General features: G+C 40.5%; 1 protein-coding gene across 4 annotated transcripts in view; it reads left to right on the forward strand.

The window, feature by feature from the left end:
• Window positions 1–11,843, forward strand: part of larp4b (La ribonucleoprotein 4B) — a 123,338-nt gene extending 111,495 nt beyond the window's left edge. For all 4 annotated transcript variants that reach the window (XM_048559039.2, XM_048559027.2, XM_048559017.2 and 1 more), the window contains one exon: window positions 8,472–11,843. In XM_048559039.2, the coding sequence (XP_048414996.1) occupies window positions 8,472–8,762 (291 nt within the window). In that variant the 3' untranslated portion in view covers window positions 8,763–11,843. The remainder of the gene's footprint in view (window positions 1–8,471) is intronic.
• The last annotated feature ends 4,774 nt before the right edge of the window (window positions 11,844–16,617 follow it).

Here is a 16,617-nt window from a genome sequence, read left to right on the forward strand (position 1 = left end):
ACAGTATAGCACAGAACAGGCCCTTCAGCCCACAATGTTGTGCCGACCATTGATCCTCATGTATGCACCCTCAAATTTCTGTGACCATATACATGTCCAGCAGTCTCTTAAATGACCCCAATGACCTTGCTTCCACAACTGCTGGCAACGCATTCCATGCTCTCTCAACTCTGTGTAAAGAACCCACCTCTGCCATCCCCTCTATACTTTCCTCCAACCAGCTTAAAACTATGACCCCTCGTGTTGGCCATTTCTGCCCTGGGAAATAGTCTCTGGCTATCAACTGTATCTATGCCCCTCATTATCTTGTATACCTCAATTAGGTCCCCTCTCCTCCCCCCCCCTCCTTTTCTCCAATGAAAAAAGTCCGAGCTCAGTCAACCTCTCTCCATAAGATAAGCCCTCCAGTCCAGGCAGCATCCTGGTAAACCTCCTCTGAACCCTCTCCAAAACATCCACATCTTTCCTATAATAGGGCGACCAGAACTGGACGCAGCATTCCAAGTGCGGTCTAACCAAAGTTTTATAGAGCTGCAACAAGATCTCACGACTCTTAAACTCAATCCCCCTGTTAATGAAAGCCAGAACACCATATGCTTTCTTAACAACCCTGTCCACTTGGGTGGCCATTTTAAGGGATCTATGTATCTGCACACCAAAATCCCTCTGTTCCTCCACACTGCCAATAATCCTATCCTTAATCCTGTACTCGACTTTCAAATTCAACCTTCCAAAATGCGTCACCTCGCATTTATCCAGGTTGAACTCCATCTGCCACCTCTCAGCCCATCTCTGCATGCTGTCAATGTCCCACTGCAGCCTACAACAGCCCTCGATGCTGTCAATGACACCTCCGACCTTTGTGTCGTCTGCAAACTTGCTGACCCATCCTTCAATCCCCTCATCCAAGTCATTAATAAAAATTACAAACAGTAGAGGCCCAAGGACAGAGCCCTGTGGAACACCACTCGCCACTGACTTCCAGGCAGAATATTTTCCTTCTACCACTCGCTGTCTTCTGTTGGCCAGCCAATTCTGTATCCAGACAGCTAAGTTCCCCTGTATCCCATTCCTCCTGACCTTCTGAATGAGCCTACCATGGGGAACCTTATCAAATGCCTTACTGAAGTCCATATACACCACATCCACAGCTCGACCCTCATCAACTTTTCTAGTCACATCCTCAAAGAACTCAATAAGGTTTGTGAGGCATGACCTGCCCCTCACTAAGCTGTGTTGACTGTATTTGATCAAGCCATGCTCTTCCAGATGGTCATAAATCCTATCCCTCAATCCTTTCTAACACCTTGCAGATGACAGACGTGAGACTTACTGGTCTGTAATTGCCAGGGATTTCCCTATTTCCTTTCTTGAAGAGAGGAATTACATTTGCCTCTCTCCAGTCCTCAGGTACGACTCCAGTGGAGCGAGGATACAAAGATCCTCGCAAGCGGCGAAGCAATTGCATTTCTCGCTTCCCAAAGTAGCCGAGGACAAATCTGGTCCGGGCCTGGCGACTTGTCAATCTTAATGTTTGACAAAATTTTCAGCACATCAGCTTCCTCTATCTCTATGCATTCCAGCATGCACACCTGCTCTTCAAAGGTTTCATTCACTACAAAGTTTGTTTCTTTCGTAAAGACAGAAACAAAAAACTCATTTAGGGCTTCCCCTACCTCCTCAGACTCCACCCACAAGTTCCCTATGCTATCCCTGATCGGCCCTACTCTTTCTTTGACTGTTCTCTTATTCCTCAAGTGTAAATGCCTTTGTGTTTTCCCTAATTCGTTCTACCAAGCCTTTCTCGTTCCCCCTCCTGGCTCTCCTCAGACCATTTTTGAGCTCCTTCCTTGCCTGCGTGTAATCCTCTCTAGCTGAACTTGATCCTAGCTTCCTCCACCTTATGTAAGCTACCTTCTTCCTTTTCACAAGAAGCTCCACCGCTCTTGTCATCCAAGGTTCCTTTGTCTTACCCCTTCTTGCCTGTGTCAGAGGGACATAATTATTAAGTATTATAAGTTTTAAGTATCTTGCTGTTGCCCTTAAGAGATACCTCCTGCCTGCAGCTGAGGAAATTCTGTTAGAGATGCTGGTGTCTTGAGGGATCCCAGAGGAGTCTCTGACATGATCTTTGCCAAACAAGTACAAGAAAAATGAACAAAACCAGGAACTCTTCTTTGCATTCTGAACTCAACCACACATTTTAATTTGGTAAACTTAAGTTTATTTGTTTCCAAACTCTTCACAATCTTTCTTCATAATATGACTGTCACTGCCTTGATGCTGCCAATCCAGGTGCATCATTCAAGTCTGTGTGTTAGCTTCAGTACTATTACAATCCACAATACTGGTTATTCAACACCAAGGTCTCTTGCCCTTAAGTGTTAAACACTGAGTGGAAACCTGGTACCTTAAAAGCCTCCATGCCAAAACTGAAGTGACTAGCATAGACACATCTACAGCATGAGTAACTGTAGTGTCATTGTTCACTCACTGCCAAATTTGTAAGTCGTTCTTGATTGTGTGAATGCTATGTACAAGAGATACTCTGCATCTGTCTATTCCTGAATATTGTGAAAATGCCCTTCAAGCCTCACCATTGAATGAAATCCAGGCTGATCTGTGGCCTAGCTCCTTTGATTCATAATCAACCAAATTTTACCTCTGATTTTAACGTTAACTGATCCTGCATCCTGTCACTTGTGCAACATTTCTAAATCTCTACAATCCTTTTGTATGATTGATTCCTCATATCTCCTCAAATGGTCTGGCCCTCATTCTCCAGCTGTGCTCCCAAGTTCTTGATTTGCCCTTTTTTTCCCCTTTTTATCTTGAAGACTACAAACAGATTACCCCTTAACCATCTAAAGTCTAGAGAAAGCGAGCTTAATTTCAGGCACAACTTGAAATTATCCATGTACTCCAGTCTTTGACATAAAAGGAACATTCCATTTGCTTTTTTGATTTAAACTGTGCACCACCTTGTGGTATTACAATCTAAGCATGTGAAGCTGCCCCAATCTTTAAAGTATACTGATCTGTCCTTTATTAGTCCAAAATAGATAAATCTTACTTTGCTAGCACTAAACTCCCATCTGTCAGCAGCTCAACATTTGACAAATTGTACCTCAAGTAATTGTCAGCTAATTGCTAGTGTATAGATTGTCATCACCACACATGGAGATGTTGGTGCTGTGGTTATGTTATTTCACCATTGCAGGACCCCAGGCTGATGTTTTTAGGAACACAGGTTCTCCGTCTGCAATGGCAAATGACATTTCTGACCAATCTGGAATTAAAAATGCTAGTCTCAAACTCTAATTGCCTATTAATTGGCCTAAAACTCCATTTGATTCATTGCCTTGCTTTTACAAGTCAGAATTTGTACAGCACCAGGTTCTACTTAATTATATTTGGAATCGCAAGCTCTTAGTGTTGCTCCTTTGTTAGCTGAAGTGCAAAAACTACAAAGGCACAGAATTTATAGACAGAAAAGAGATCAAAAATCATAAATGGTGAGTGGAGTGTTGACAGCCTGAATAATAGGTCCCTACAGCTGCTCAAGACTTTTGGGCAGTGAGTAAAGTGTCAATGGTTGAATAATAAGCAAAGGATGACCTGTAATCTGATTAAATGAGCAGGCATTTTTTTTTTAAAAATTAGAAATAAGGTAAACTTCAGATAAACCAAATGACAGGAATAACATTAGGTTTTGGTGTTGTATGCCAATGGCCTAAACAAGATAATAGGTAATCCAGGACACTACAAACTAAAATAGAGATCATAATTCATAGGGTGGTTGTGTCAAAGCAGGACAGTAAGTAAGATTTTGCAAATACAGAACAATGCGGTGGGGGGGGGGGGTGGGGGGGGGTCACGTTGCACGTCACGAAGCCAAGATCATGGTCGCTCAGCGATTCTGCATTGTGTACCTCAAAGGCCATCTTGGTGAAAGATTAATTGAAGATTAAAAGCTAAATGTCCTTGATCACTGAAGTGTCCCTCGGCTGGGATGCCTGAGGAGTGAAGATGGCATCATCCATGATCTTGGGTTCATGTTGTGCTACATGTGACCCCACCACCTTTTCCCTGTAAAACCTGCCTTTACTCTCCTGTTTTGATACTGTCACCTTGGTAAATTATGATCCCTCTAGTTTTGTAGAGTTTTGGGTCACCGATTTACTTTGGTTAGGCCCTTTTGCCTACAACCCTAATACCCACTGTTCTTCCAGTCACTTGGTTTGTCTCCAGTACCAGCTTATTTTTAATCTTTTTCTGAAACTATCCCTGCTTTGTTTAATCAGATTGTATGTCATTCCTTTGCTTGTTATTCACCTGTTGGCCCCTTTTTACTCTCACCATCTAATACCTTTGGATCACCTGCAGGGACTTATTCAACACTCCACTCACACCATTTGTATCATCTTTTGATCCCTCTGGCTACAAATTCTGTGTCTGTGTGCTTCTTTCCTCACTGACGGGCAATGCTCAAAGCTTGTGATTTGAAACAAACCTGTTGGACCAATAGATGTCATCTGACTCCTGACCTTGTCCATCCCAGTCCAGTACTGGTACCTCCACATTATTCCTTTTAAAGACAGTATTCTGTGCCTGGTATGGCCTGTACGTGACTGCAAATCTACAGCAATGTGATTGCTTTTTTTGTATTGGAAAAGGTGCAGAGGAGATTTACCAGGATGTTGCCTGGTCTGGAGCAAAGGCCTTATGAGGAAAGTCTGAGGGATTTGGGTCTCTTCTCATTGGAGGGAAGAAGGCTAAGAGGGGATTTAATAGAAACATACAAGATGATCAGAGGATTAGATAGGGTGGACAGTGAGTCTTTCCGAGGAGGAGGATGTCGGCTTGTACGAGCAGGCATAGCTGCAAATTGAGGGTAATAGATTGAAGACACATGTCAGGGGGAGGTTCTTTACTCAGTGGTAAGGGCATGGAACACCCTACCTGCCAATGTAGTTAACTCAGCCACATTAGGGGCTTTTAAACAGTCCTTGGATAAGCACATGGATGATGATGGGATAGTGTAGGGGGATGGGCTTAGATTAGTTCACAAGTAGGCACAACATAGAGGGCTGAAGAGCCTGTTCTGCACTGTATTGTTCTATGTACTCTTGACAGCCCACTGAATGTCCAAGTAAGATTCTCCATCCCAGGAGAATAAACATTGGCTATTCACATTCCCTATACAAAAAATATCCTTTTAGTCAGCATTGAAGAGCTTGAAAATCTGCCAGTTTTTAGCTTGACCCTTTTTCCTGAATCATTGAGGATTACAAAACACTGGTGTCCTTGATGCCAGTTCTACAAGCATTTAAACAAAATACCTCCAGATCTGACTGTGTGGGACTGATACTGTTGGTTGGTTTGTCAGGTGTTCATCTCTTCACCGCCACCCCTCAATTCTGTTTTGCTCATTCTTAAATAGTCAAGGAAGGTGAAGTGGTGGGGGTCGGGGCGACCAATCCATGTTAAAGCCTTCCCATGGAAGGCCTAAGGCCACACTAATGTGGGAGGATTGCCGCAGTTGCACAAAAGTGATTCAGGAGAATATTTACTTATTGGAATTTTGTGTGAGCATCAGTGTTGAAGTCCTCAGTATAAAGTGATTGAAATCAAATGTCTTTAGATCTTTTTAGTTGTTTGCAGCTCTCTTGTTGATCATTTGCACACATGTTCCACTTCAGTGTATGGGTGGATATCTTGGAGAGTATCTTACCACTGCTGTGGCTGAGTAGTTAGAATTACTGTGTTCTGAGAGTTTGCAAATGTTGTCCTGAGTGTGAAATGGATTTTGTCAATTTTGGCCTGTTGCTGTTTGGTTTCATAAAGCTTCTGTTACAGTCTGTGTACATTGTTGCATCTCTTGGGCTTTGTTTTCCAGATTTGTCTTTGGGTTTTACCATAAGCTGTTGGAATGCTGCTACCTTCAGTCATTCTAACAGTCAGTGAAGGCTCCTTTTTATTATAGGGAAAACGATTTGTGTAATTTTCACTTACTGATCCTGGTAACTGATGCTTAAAACTGATTTGTGTACAGAATTTTAGCTGACTTTTTCTTCCATTGCTTGGCAGTTAAGTTGGCTATGTGAAGATTCTCCAGATTTGAGTTGTATTTGGGATTCCTTTCTAGTTTAGGGCTGAAATATTGATCTTCCTTCGGGACCTGTGTAGTGAGGTCCCAGCTGTGGAAAAAATGAGACAGCTTGTCTCTGGATTCTGGATGGTTAAATGCAGTGCTGTCATTGACCTTACTTTCTGTTCTGAATCTGAGAGCCTGTCTAATTATTAGTGGTTTTTGATAAGACTAAGCATTTGTTTTGTACAGTGAGGGGCCATTACACAATTATAGTAGGTGCAGTTTACAATGGCCATCAGGAGCCAGAGATTGTTCCTCCATCTTCCCCTGCTGTGTGGGATCCCTTTAATTTTTCTCAACTCAAACTGACCATCAGATTGGGTGGAGTTGAATACAAATTCAACATTCCCTCTCTTTAAGAACAGTTACCTGACAAATGATCAGTTTTGGAGTGAGCAGAGGGCACCCTGAGGATGCGTAGTAACATGCTGCTGCGTAGTCACTAATCCCAGTACAGGTGTAAATTCTTGATTAGGGACTTAAGATTTGCAGCCCTTTTGCCATCACCACAGAACTTGGTAACCGGGCCCTGGTGGACAACTTTTGTGTGACAGTTAGGCAGCCACGGGCTGTTGTCATTGACCTCCTGATAGTCATACGTAGTGATCAGTACTACCTTAGCACTGTAATGTGACTTTTTCTAAATGTTGCTCGGAACTCTTGGATTCTGACTTAGACCTTTTTAAAACCTGTTTTTCTTCAACAAAAAACCAAATAATTTTTCTTTGACAGTTATTAAATGACTATTCACAGCTCTTGCATGTTAATTACAGGCATGTATTCCGATCAGAATATTGGTATTGCTGCTTTCTACTCCTGCAGTGCACAGCCATGCATAAACCTATTGCTACAAGGATGATTATAGGTTGTGCCTGTGTCCCTAAGGAATCATTAAATCTTAACTTCTGTATGATAGTCAAAATACACTGAGTGCATATCTTTTAATGGAGAAGATGGACCCTCGAGTCCATCTACATGATTGGCATAAAGGTTGCTAAGATTTGTTTGTGGAGGTGGAATGTTTGTTTTTGCTTTGGGAGTCGACCTTCCAAGTGTTTACACCTTTTTGGAAAACTTCCTGGAAGGAATCGAGCATTTGCAGAGGAGTGGTTGCTTGTACGTGTGACTGTATTCCACTCGGATTTGGGATCAGCATGAGCTGTTTGGTTTTAAATGTATGGGTTCTTTTTTTTAAAAATGCCTATTAACCTTGCTATTTGCAGCTGAGTAGTTGAGGTAATTAACTGTCATTGTTGAAATTTGGCAAATTGTACACAAGTGGCATTGTTTTTTCTTTGAGAGCTCCCTTGCAGGAGTTAAGAAATTGAGTACAAGCTAAATTTAAAAACAAGTTCAGGAATCTAGGCTGATTCTGTTACAGCACTGAGACTGCTATAATGTCTGGTACCTTCTTTCAGAAATAATTGAACAAAAGGTCCACACTGTGCCTGTTAGGAAGTGGAAAGTCTCATGATACTGTTTGAGACCAGCAAGTGTTTCTGTGCACCCTTTCTGTAGTGTGTTGACATTACAGTGACTACAGTTCAAAAGTTATCTTTTTGACTTTTTTAAAAAGCACTTCAGGATACCCTGAAGTATTGAAGTGCAAGACCTTGATGTTTTAAAATATTGCAATTCACAGTCTTCCATTTCTTGTAGAAAGAAACAGCTAACATACCTACACCTTTTTTATTAACACATCCATCCTGCATCTTCATAGATGTTGAAACTGCACCGACGTCGTCCTCTTCCAGCATCTCTTTTTGCCACATGCACCACTCATAAGGAACCCCTCGGGTCCCTTTCAAATCTCAACTCAAACCCATGCCTTCTAGCTTTGGGCTTCCACACACCAGGAAAAATACCCTACTATTCACCCCATCTATGCCAGTCATGACCTTACAAAGCTCCACTCTGTTGCCCCTCTGCTTCCAATGCTCCATAGTGTGTTTAAAAAAGGCCCCAGCCTATTCAGTCTGTCCCTATAACACACACGCTCCAACCCCAGCAGCATCCCCCTTAAATCTTGTGTGCACTGTCCCAAGTCCAAAAGCTGCCTCCGTCTAGAAGGGTGACCAGATTAGAGGCATATGGGACTAGGTCAGAGTGAGATCTGGTCAATGTGCATGATTTGGACTGAAGGGTCTGTTTCTGCACTATGGCTCTATGACCACTTTAATGAACTAAACTGGACACAAGAAATGCTTTGGAGAGCTCCATGCTTGTGCTAATCACTACTGAATTTAAACCATGTAAAAATCTTGCAATTATTCATGTAAGAGATTTTTTCATACTTTTTTTGATTTGCCTTTCACAGGAACTTCGAAAGCCGAGTTATGCTGAGATTTGCCAGAGAAGCGCTAGAGAATCTCTAACACTACAACCACAGAAGGAGCAAAAACCCAACACTGCAACTAGCAACAAGGATGACAAAAAAGTTCCTGAAAACCCAGTTGACAAAGAATCTAAAAATAAAGACCTACCTATTGGAAAGACAAACCCAGGGAAGCCTAGAGACCAGCGAAGACAATCGGGTCGCAGAACACCCCCTCAGGGCATCAAGCGTACAAATAAAGAGCAACACACACCCCCAAAATCACCTAACTGAAGGTGCTGAAATTGTGGCATTGATTTTTAAAAAGGTCTGGTCTGTTCAAGTGTAAATCCCTTCCCTGCCCAAGTCTCCAATCAGAGCACAGAGGTTGTTGAAATAATGGGTTGCTGGAAAAGGGCTTAAAGGCAACAAAATGCACTTTGTTGAGAGAGTGTAATACTACTTGCCTTAGGCTACAACTTTTCAGTAGTTGGTGAAATGTTGCATAATGTCTACTGTAACTAATCTCTTGCTCAGTTGTGGATTGGGAAAATTCTTTGTCCATTTGAAGGTGGGGGAATTAATGGAACCATGATCAGCAAACTGGCATGAACATTATGCTGTGCGCCAGAATGTGGTTTTTTTTTGTTCAGTGTGATTTTGTTTGCTGTAATTACACAAGAATAAAGGGGGAGCAGTGAATGTTGGATCTACTTCCATGGTGTTGAGCAGTGTTGCAAGTGATTTTCTGTTCTACACATCTATTTAGCACAGTGTGATCAGTGTGTGAATGCTGACATATATAATTTTTTTTAATATAGGGTAGTGGCTTGAAGTACAAAAACTCAAACCCATTAATTAGGTGTTAGTGGGAAGTGATTGGAGTCATAACCTGGATGGTAGATTTAACACAAGCTGTCTTTCTTTCCTTTTCTGTTATATAGATTTCTGTTGATCTTGATGCTTCAGTTTACTTTTGCACTGTCAATAGCAGTCAGTTGATCTTGAATAAGAGTAGGGCTACTGTCTAACATGTAACATAGTGATTATGAATCACTACAAAAGACTGGTTTATGTACCTCTGTGCTCTAAAGCAGGTGGCAATGTTTTTATTTTTAATGTTCATTTCCAAGTGCTTTTTTCTTTAAAGAGAAACTCCCAGTCAATACACTGGCACTTTCCTATAATTGGTACATTGTAAAGTACTTGAAATGGGGTGAGAATTGAAGATTGGAGTAGAATTTAATTTTCACCTTTTTTGTCTAATTGCCAGTTGTTTTTCTAATAGTGATTCATCTCTGCTGTGGAAAATGTTAGATTAGTTGTTGAGTTGTCCTTTTTGAAATATATTTTAAAAGAAAGTGTGCACTGAGTCTACTGCCATCTAAGTTGCAGGTAATACGTGGATGCTTCTTGTTTTGCTATTCAAGAAGAAAGTATTGGCTTTTTAAAAAACCTATGGCTAGTTGTCATAGTAACCCAGACTAAAGTAACTGCTCAAAAGATATGGCAGTACAGTACTAGTTACAAGCTTGCTGGTCATAGGAGAAAATGGGTAAGTTATTCCATAAAGGGTATTATTATTTCAACAACTATGTTCTTTTCATGCGATAAATTAATTTCCATCCAGTGTCAAAATGAGAAACTTGAATTTCATTTTAAACTTGAAAATGACTTTGCCTTAACTTTTGTATGAGACAGGTTTAGATGTTATAACTGACCCCAGAGGGTTGGATTGGGCAAGATAAAGTTACTCAGTTACATCTACTGTCACTAGTCTTACTGGGTAAATCAGATGTGTGCGAACTAGCAGTAAATAGCATTTTTTTGTAATATAATTTATGAAAGATCTTAAAAGTTGGATCCTTTTTTCAGATTGTTAAAAACCCTGTAAATGCAAAAATAGTCAATACTGTATTAAACTTGTGCACTTGGAAGTGTGTGCTTTGCTTGTACAGTTGTAAATAATCAGAACATATAAAAGGTACCTTTAAAAAAACTGATATAAAAATATTGATATTGTTGGCATATCCTCAATGTTGCTGTTGAGCTGGATGTAGCAAAAAAAATTAAGTGTTTGTAGTCTGGATATGTTTTCCTGGTGTGCTGAACTGATTCTGCCTTCACTGCAAAAGGGGAAATTGGGGAAATGCAACAGTAAACAAATGGCAGATATGACAAAATTCCCACTAACTCTCCTCCTCAGTTTTTCACTTTCCTACCCTTCTTTCTACCACCCCCTCCAAAAAAAACTTAGTAACTAATAAAACAGGTACTAAAACTTCTGTTGGCCTGTTGATTTGCATAATTAGTTTTAAATCTTAATTAACATCTCAGGTAACATTAAAATGCACACATCAAACAAGATGAAATTATGTACAGACGAATGATACAATTGAATGGTAGAAAATAGTCAAGCAGTTGTGCCATTGCATTCTTTTACTAAGTACTTTTTTCCCCTGGTGCTAGTGTGCAGCAGTTTGACAACTTGTATTGGGTTAAAATCAACTGTGGGTTAATTTGCTTGGCTGCTGAAAGTATGGTGATCAACAGCTGCATCTGGTGAGAATTGCTGATCACAACCAATTCATTATCTTGTAGCCAACTGGTACATTTTTTGTGATGTTCAGCATCCTGCTATAAGTGTGAGTGCACTGTTAATTATTTGCTGTTTTTTTTTGTGAAGGGCACACAATTACTTGATTTCTCCTACTGGAGCAGGGAACTTTGACCATATCAGAACAGGAGGTTGCAGTGGGTACTGTTATTTCCATGACAGCTGAATATGAAATTGCATTGATTGTCACATCTGCATAAGTTGCTGTGTCATTTTGCACTGGTGTTATCTCAGTGGGATGATTTCGAAACAGTGGGTCAAGCACTAAAAATGAGTAAACGGCCAACATGAAACAATTATTGTTAATATGTTGCACCTCAGTAAAGTTGCACAGAATAACAAACTACACCATGTATTGTGAATGCCGCAACAGTACTAGACAATTGTCACTGAATTGTTAACAATCTGTTGCAGCTAATCATAATGACCCCCTTTTGTCTGTTGGCATGTAATGCAGTTATGAAAGCAGGAGATGGCCATGATACCTACTGCTGTATTTACTTCAGCTTGTTGCAATTTTGTGTACTGTAACCAATTACACTAACAGCAGTGGACAATTGAGGATTTATTAGGGGCGGTAATGGCAGAACCTGCTTTTGGAGTAGAAATCTTTTGGAAGCATTGAGGGGGTTTTTTGTTTTGTTGTCTTAAAATGCTGCGATACAAACTGGAATCAAGCTTACATGTAAACTATTGGTAATTTAATTTTTCTTTGTCACAATGCAAAACTGTCTCATTTGAAAATGTAGCTTAAGAAAAATAAATTGAGTTAGCAATTGTAAAGTCAATTTGCTGTGTGTTCTCTGCAATATTCATAATCGTGACCAGAAAAATTCTGTTTTTCATCTTTCATCTTTGCCATAATACAGGTTTCTCCGCTAACTATTAGTTACAACTGTCCATTGTGGAACTGTCTAAGTCAACACAAGGAAACATTTGAGTTGAAAGACCTCATGGTCTCAAGCTTTGAAATGAAATCCATTTGACTGATAGCAAATTCAGTAGAATAGATAAATCTGGAATGGGAGAAGGGTAAACAGGGACTAAAAATCTTAAAACAGCAAATTAAGAAACGAATCAAGCATGGGTTCTCCTGGGTCCTCCAGTTTCCTCTGTCCAAAGATGTGCACGTTAGGTGGATTGGTCATGCCAAATTACTCAATGTCCAGGGATCTACATGTTTGGTGTGTTAGTCATGGGAAATGCAGGGTTACAAGGACAGGGAGGGGAGTTGGGAGGGATGCTCTTCTTCGGAGGGTTGCTGTGGACTTAGTGGGCTGAATGGCCTGTTTCCCCACTGTAGGATGTCTATGAATCTGAAGTTTTTTAGAAAGCTCAAAGCCTTGGAATCGTAGAAATTAAGATGGCCAGTGTAAACATATTTTAGAGTATAGAACAGTACAGCGCAGCACAGGCCTTTTGGCCCTCAGTGTTGTGTTGACCTGTGACACTGATTTTGAATCTCATCTAACCTACACTAGTCCACTATCACCCATATGTTTATCCAATGACCATTTAAATGCCCTTGAAGTTGGCGAGTCTACGACTGTTGCAGGCAGAGTATTCCATCCCCCCTCTACTGAGTAAAGAACATACCTCTGCCTTCTGTCCTGTCTATCACCCATCAATTTAAAGCTATGTCCCCATGTGCTAGCCATCACCATCCAAGGAAAAAGGCTCTCTCTTTTTGTCCATCCAGTCTATCCTCTGATCATCTTGAATGTCTCTATTAGGCCACCTCTTAACCACCTCAAGTCCCTCAGCCTTTCCTCATAAGACCTTCCCTCCATACCAGGCAACAACATGGTAAATCTCTTCTGCACCCTTTCCAATGCTTCCCCATCCTTCCTATAATGCAGCGACCAGAACTGTAAGCAATTATCCAAGTGTGGCCTCCCTAGAGTTTTGTACAGCTGCAACATGACCTCGTGGCTTCAAAACTCAACTCAATCCCTCCACCAATAAAACCTCACACCATACACCTTAACCCTCTCAACCTGGGTGACAACTTTCAGGGATATATGCACATGGACACCGAGATCTCTCTGCTCATCCACACTACCAAGAATCTTACCATGAGCCCAGTGCTCTCTATTTCTGTTACTCCCTCCAAAATGAATCACCTCACACTTTGCGCAATAAACGCCATTTGCCACCTCTTGGCCCAGCTTTGCAGCTTATCTCTGTCCCTCCGTAACCTGCAACATCCTTCTACACTGTCCACAACACAGACTTTAGTGTCTTCGCAAATTTACTAACCCGTCCTCCTTTGCCCTCATCCAGGTCAGTTGTAAAAATAACAAACAGCAGTGGCCCCAAAACATATCCTTGTGATACACCACTAGTAACTGAACTCTAGGATGAATATTTCCAATCAACCACCACCCTCTGTCATCTTACAGCTGACCAATTTCTGATCCAAACCGCTAAAGCACCCTCAATCCCATGCCTCAGTATTTTCTGCAATAGCCTACTGTGGGGAACCTTATCAAATGCTTTACTGAAATCTATATACACCACATCAACCACTTTACCCTCATCCTCCTGTTTAGTCACCACCTCCAAAGAACTCAAGGTTTCAGGCACAACCTACCTTCACAAAACCATGTTGACTATCCCTAATCCCGTTTATTCCTTTCTAGATGATGATAAATCCTATTTGGGCATTAAAATGCCCCCATTTGCTCACTTAGATAAAACTACAATGTAGTACTTTCTTTCTAATACCAAACTGTATAAAGCTTAAATGGTTTATGGTGTTCTAGAGTAAATACTTTTCTTGCTCAAATATTTTTTTGATCACTTGTAAATCCAGTGGTGTTAATGCACCTTGCCAGCTTCACTCTAAGCTTTTATCATGTGCTTGTTAAACCCTACTTACTGAACACCGAATGTGACTATTTTACAATTAAGGTGACCATGAAAGCAAGGACTTTATTAACTGTCATTAACTTGAATTCTATGCTCTTGGAACCATAAAATTTAATGTTTTCAAGATCATTCTAGTTATTATTCTACAAACATGGAAATGCTAGCATTTGTTTCTTTACAAACATAGGCAAACTTTTCTACAAGGGACATTGGCTTTCCATCCATGGATTTGTAGGTTTTGCTTTGCTCCCTTAAGAACTGAAAGCAATGTTCCTTTTTAGGAGCATGTCCACTTTTTTTGAGGCTTCAATATTCATTGGGTCTACCAACAGTGCAAAATCAGTGCAAATTTGAAGGCTCAAATATCACTAATGGAAGCCTGTGGAAAGGAATGAACAGAATATACTTGTATTCCTTCCTACCTATTTCCTCTGTCTCCATTTGCTAACCAGGTGAATAATTTGACTTGAATTTCTCAAGCATTAACCAGCTAGCAGTCTCTTGGATACCCAAATTTCAGGTTAGTTCTGCATGATTGCTTATAAATGCTGGCCTTGTCTGAAAAATATTATCCTATTTCACGGACTCTTTGCTTAGTCCAGTACAAAGATGAGTCATATTTGCTGCACAGTTGTAGGTGCTATCCATTTGATAAGACTGAAGCAAGATCTTGTCAAGTTAGTAGCATTATTGAAAGAGCAGTGTTCTCGTGGCATTCTGATCATACCGCTCAGTAATATTTTGAGGTGAAACAAAGTCCAACTTATCATTGTAATGTCGAGGCATTCAAATCTCTGGGTCAAGTGCTGGAAAATGGGATTAAATAGTTGGCTTTGACACAGTGCAGACACAGTGGGCCAAAGAGCCTTTTCTGTGCTGTAGACCTCTTAAATTTTATTATCACCACTGGGCTACGTGATGGAATGTGTAACCAGCCAGAGAAGCTTCAGTGAGGGATAATAAAACAGTAGCTGTGTTTCTGTTTGTGCCAAAATGTTAACTGTTAATATGATTCATAGCCCTGACTTCACTTTCTGTATTTTTCACCAAGTGTAAAGTAATTCTGTCAGGATGTGTAATTGAATATTTAGCTCAAGTATTCCCTGAACAGAAATGAACAAAATTAATCAGTGGAGCAATGTATATGTTAGCTCTGATTTAGCGTACCTTTAGCTTATTCATCATCAAAGTTACACTTAAACACTACATGTCTTCAAAACCGCAGTCTTCAGAATTACTTTCTTTACTTTGTTGAAAAGAGACATCAGTACTGAGGAATGACTATCTTTTTGAATTTGTCTCTAAGCACAGGGAGAATGCTTAATTTGTATGAAAGAAGGGTGAAATTGTTACTTTTTCATTCTACCTGCAGATTGTTCTTTATGGGATCATTTAGGCTTTATCTGAATGGATTGCATCTGGCTCACCCGATAAAATCCAATGCAGGAACAAAAAGTTGCTGGAAAAGCTCAGCAGGTCTGGCAGCATCTGTGGAGGAAAAATAAGTCCATGTTTTTGGGGCTGGTGACTCAGTTCTGAGGAAGGATCACCAGCCCCAAAGCTTGGACTTTTTTTCATCACAGATGCTGCTGAGCATTTCCAGCAACTTGCTTTGCTCCTGATTCATTAGCATCTGCAGTTCTTTCGGGTTTTAATTTCGAATCCAATGCAGTCGTCTTATCCTTTTTACTTAACTATCAGATGTCCCAGTGTATAAATAAATCATTACGTTGATATTTTAAGATGCAAGTGTCAGTTTTTTCCCTCTTTTTTTCAGAAAGCCTGCATACAGGACCGCACAGTGGCTCAGCGGTTAGCACTGCTGCCTCACGGTGGTCTGGACCCAGATTTGATTCCAGCCTTGGGTGACCGTTTATGTGGAGTTTGCACACTTCCCCATGTCTGTGGGTTTCTGTCAAATGATCTAGTTTTCTCCCACAGATACGGAGATTGGGTCAATTGGCCATGGTAAATTGTCCATGGTGTCCAGGCATGTGCAGGCCATGCGGATTACCCACATGAAATTTAAGAGGCTAGAGTAGGGGCCTAGGTGTGGGTGAGATGTTCTTCCGAGGATTGGTACTGACTTGATGGGCCAAATGACCTCTCCCACACTATAGAAATTTAGTAATCTATTAAAATGGAAAGGCTTTCAAAAGCACTCCAGTTTCATTCAAGGTTGGTGTCTCCTGGAAAATGTATCCTTGAACCCCTAAGTTTTATGTCATTTAGAATTTTTACTTCTGCAACTTCAAACAGATCTTATTGAACCAGTAAGATGCAATGTAAATTATGTATGCTTTGGATTCAACTTGCTGTACAAATTTCTAAAATTGTGACTTCTAAAAGTTGTCTGGCAAACTTATTGAAGCAAAATGCTATAACTTTTAAAACTGTTTTATGTTGAATATCCAGCATGTTGCCGTAAGATAATCTCCTACTTGCGCACAATTTGCAAATTGTTAACATTGAGCTATTCCACTGTTTGTTTCAAATTAAGTTCTCATGTTTGGTATGACAACATCCTTCAGTCTATATCAGACATTTTAAGTGCTGACCTAGCCAGTGATTCCCATGTCTTGTGAATTAATTTTAAATACAACTGATGTTAAACTTGCCATGTGTCAAAAAGAAACAAAAGTAAATAGTTCATCAGGTGTT

The sequence above is a fragment of the Stegostoma tigrinum genome, chromosome 2, assembly GCF_030684315.1.
Source record: "Stegostoma tigrinum isolate sSteTig4 chromosome 2, sSteTig4.hap1, whole genome shotgun sequence".
Taxonomy (NCBI): domain Eukaryota; kingdom Metazoa; phylum Chordata; class Chondrichthyes; order Orectolobiformes; family Stegostomatidae; genus Stegostoma; species Stegostoma tigrinum.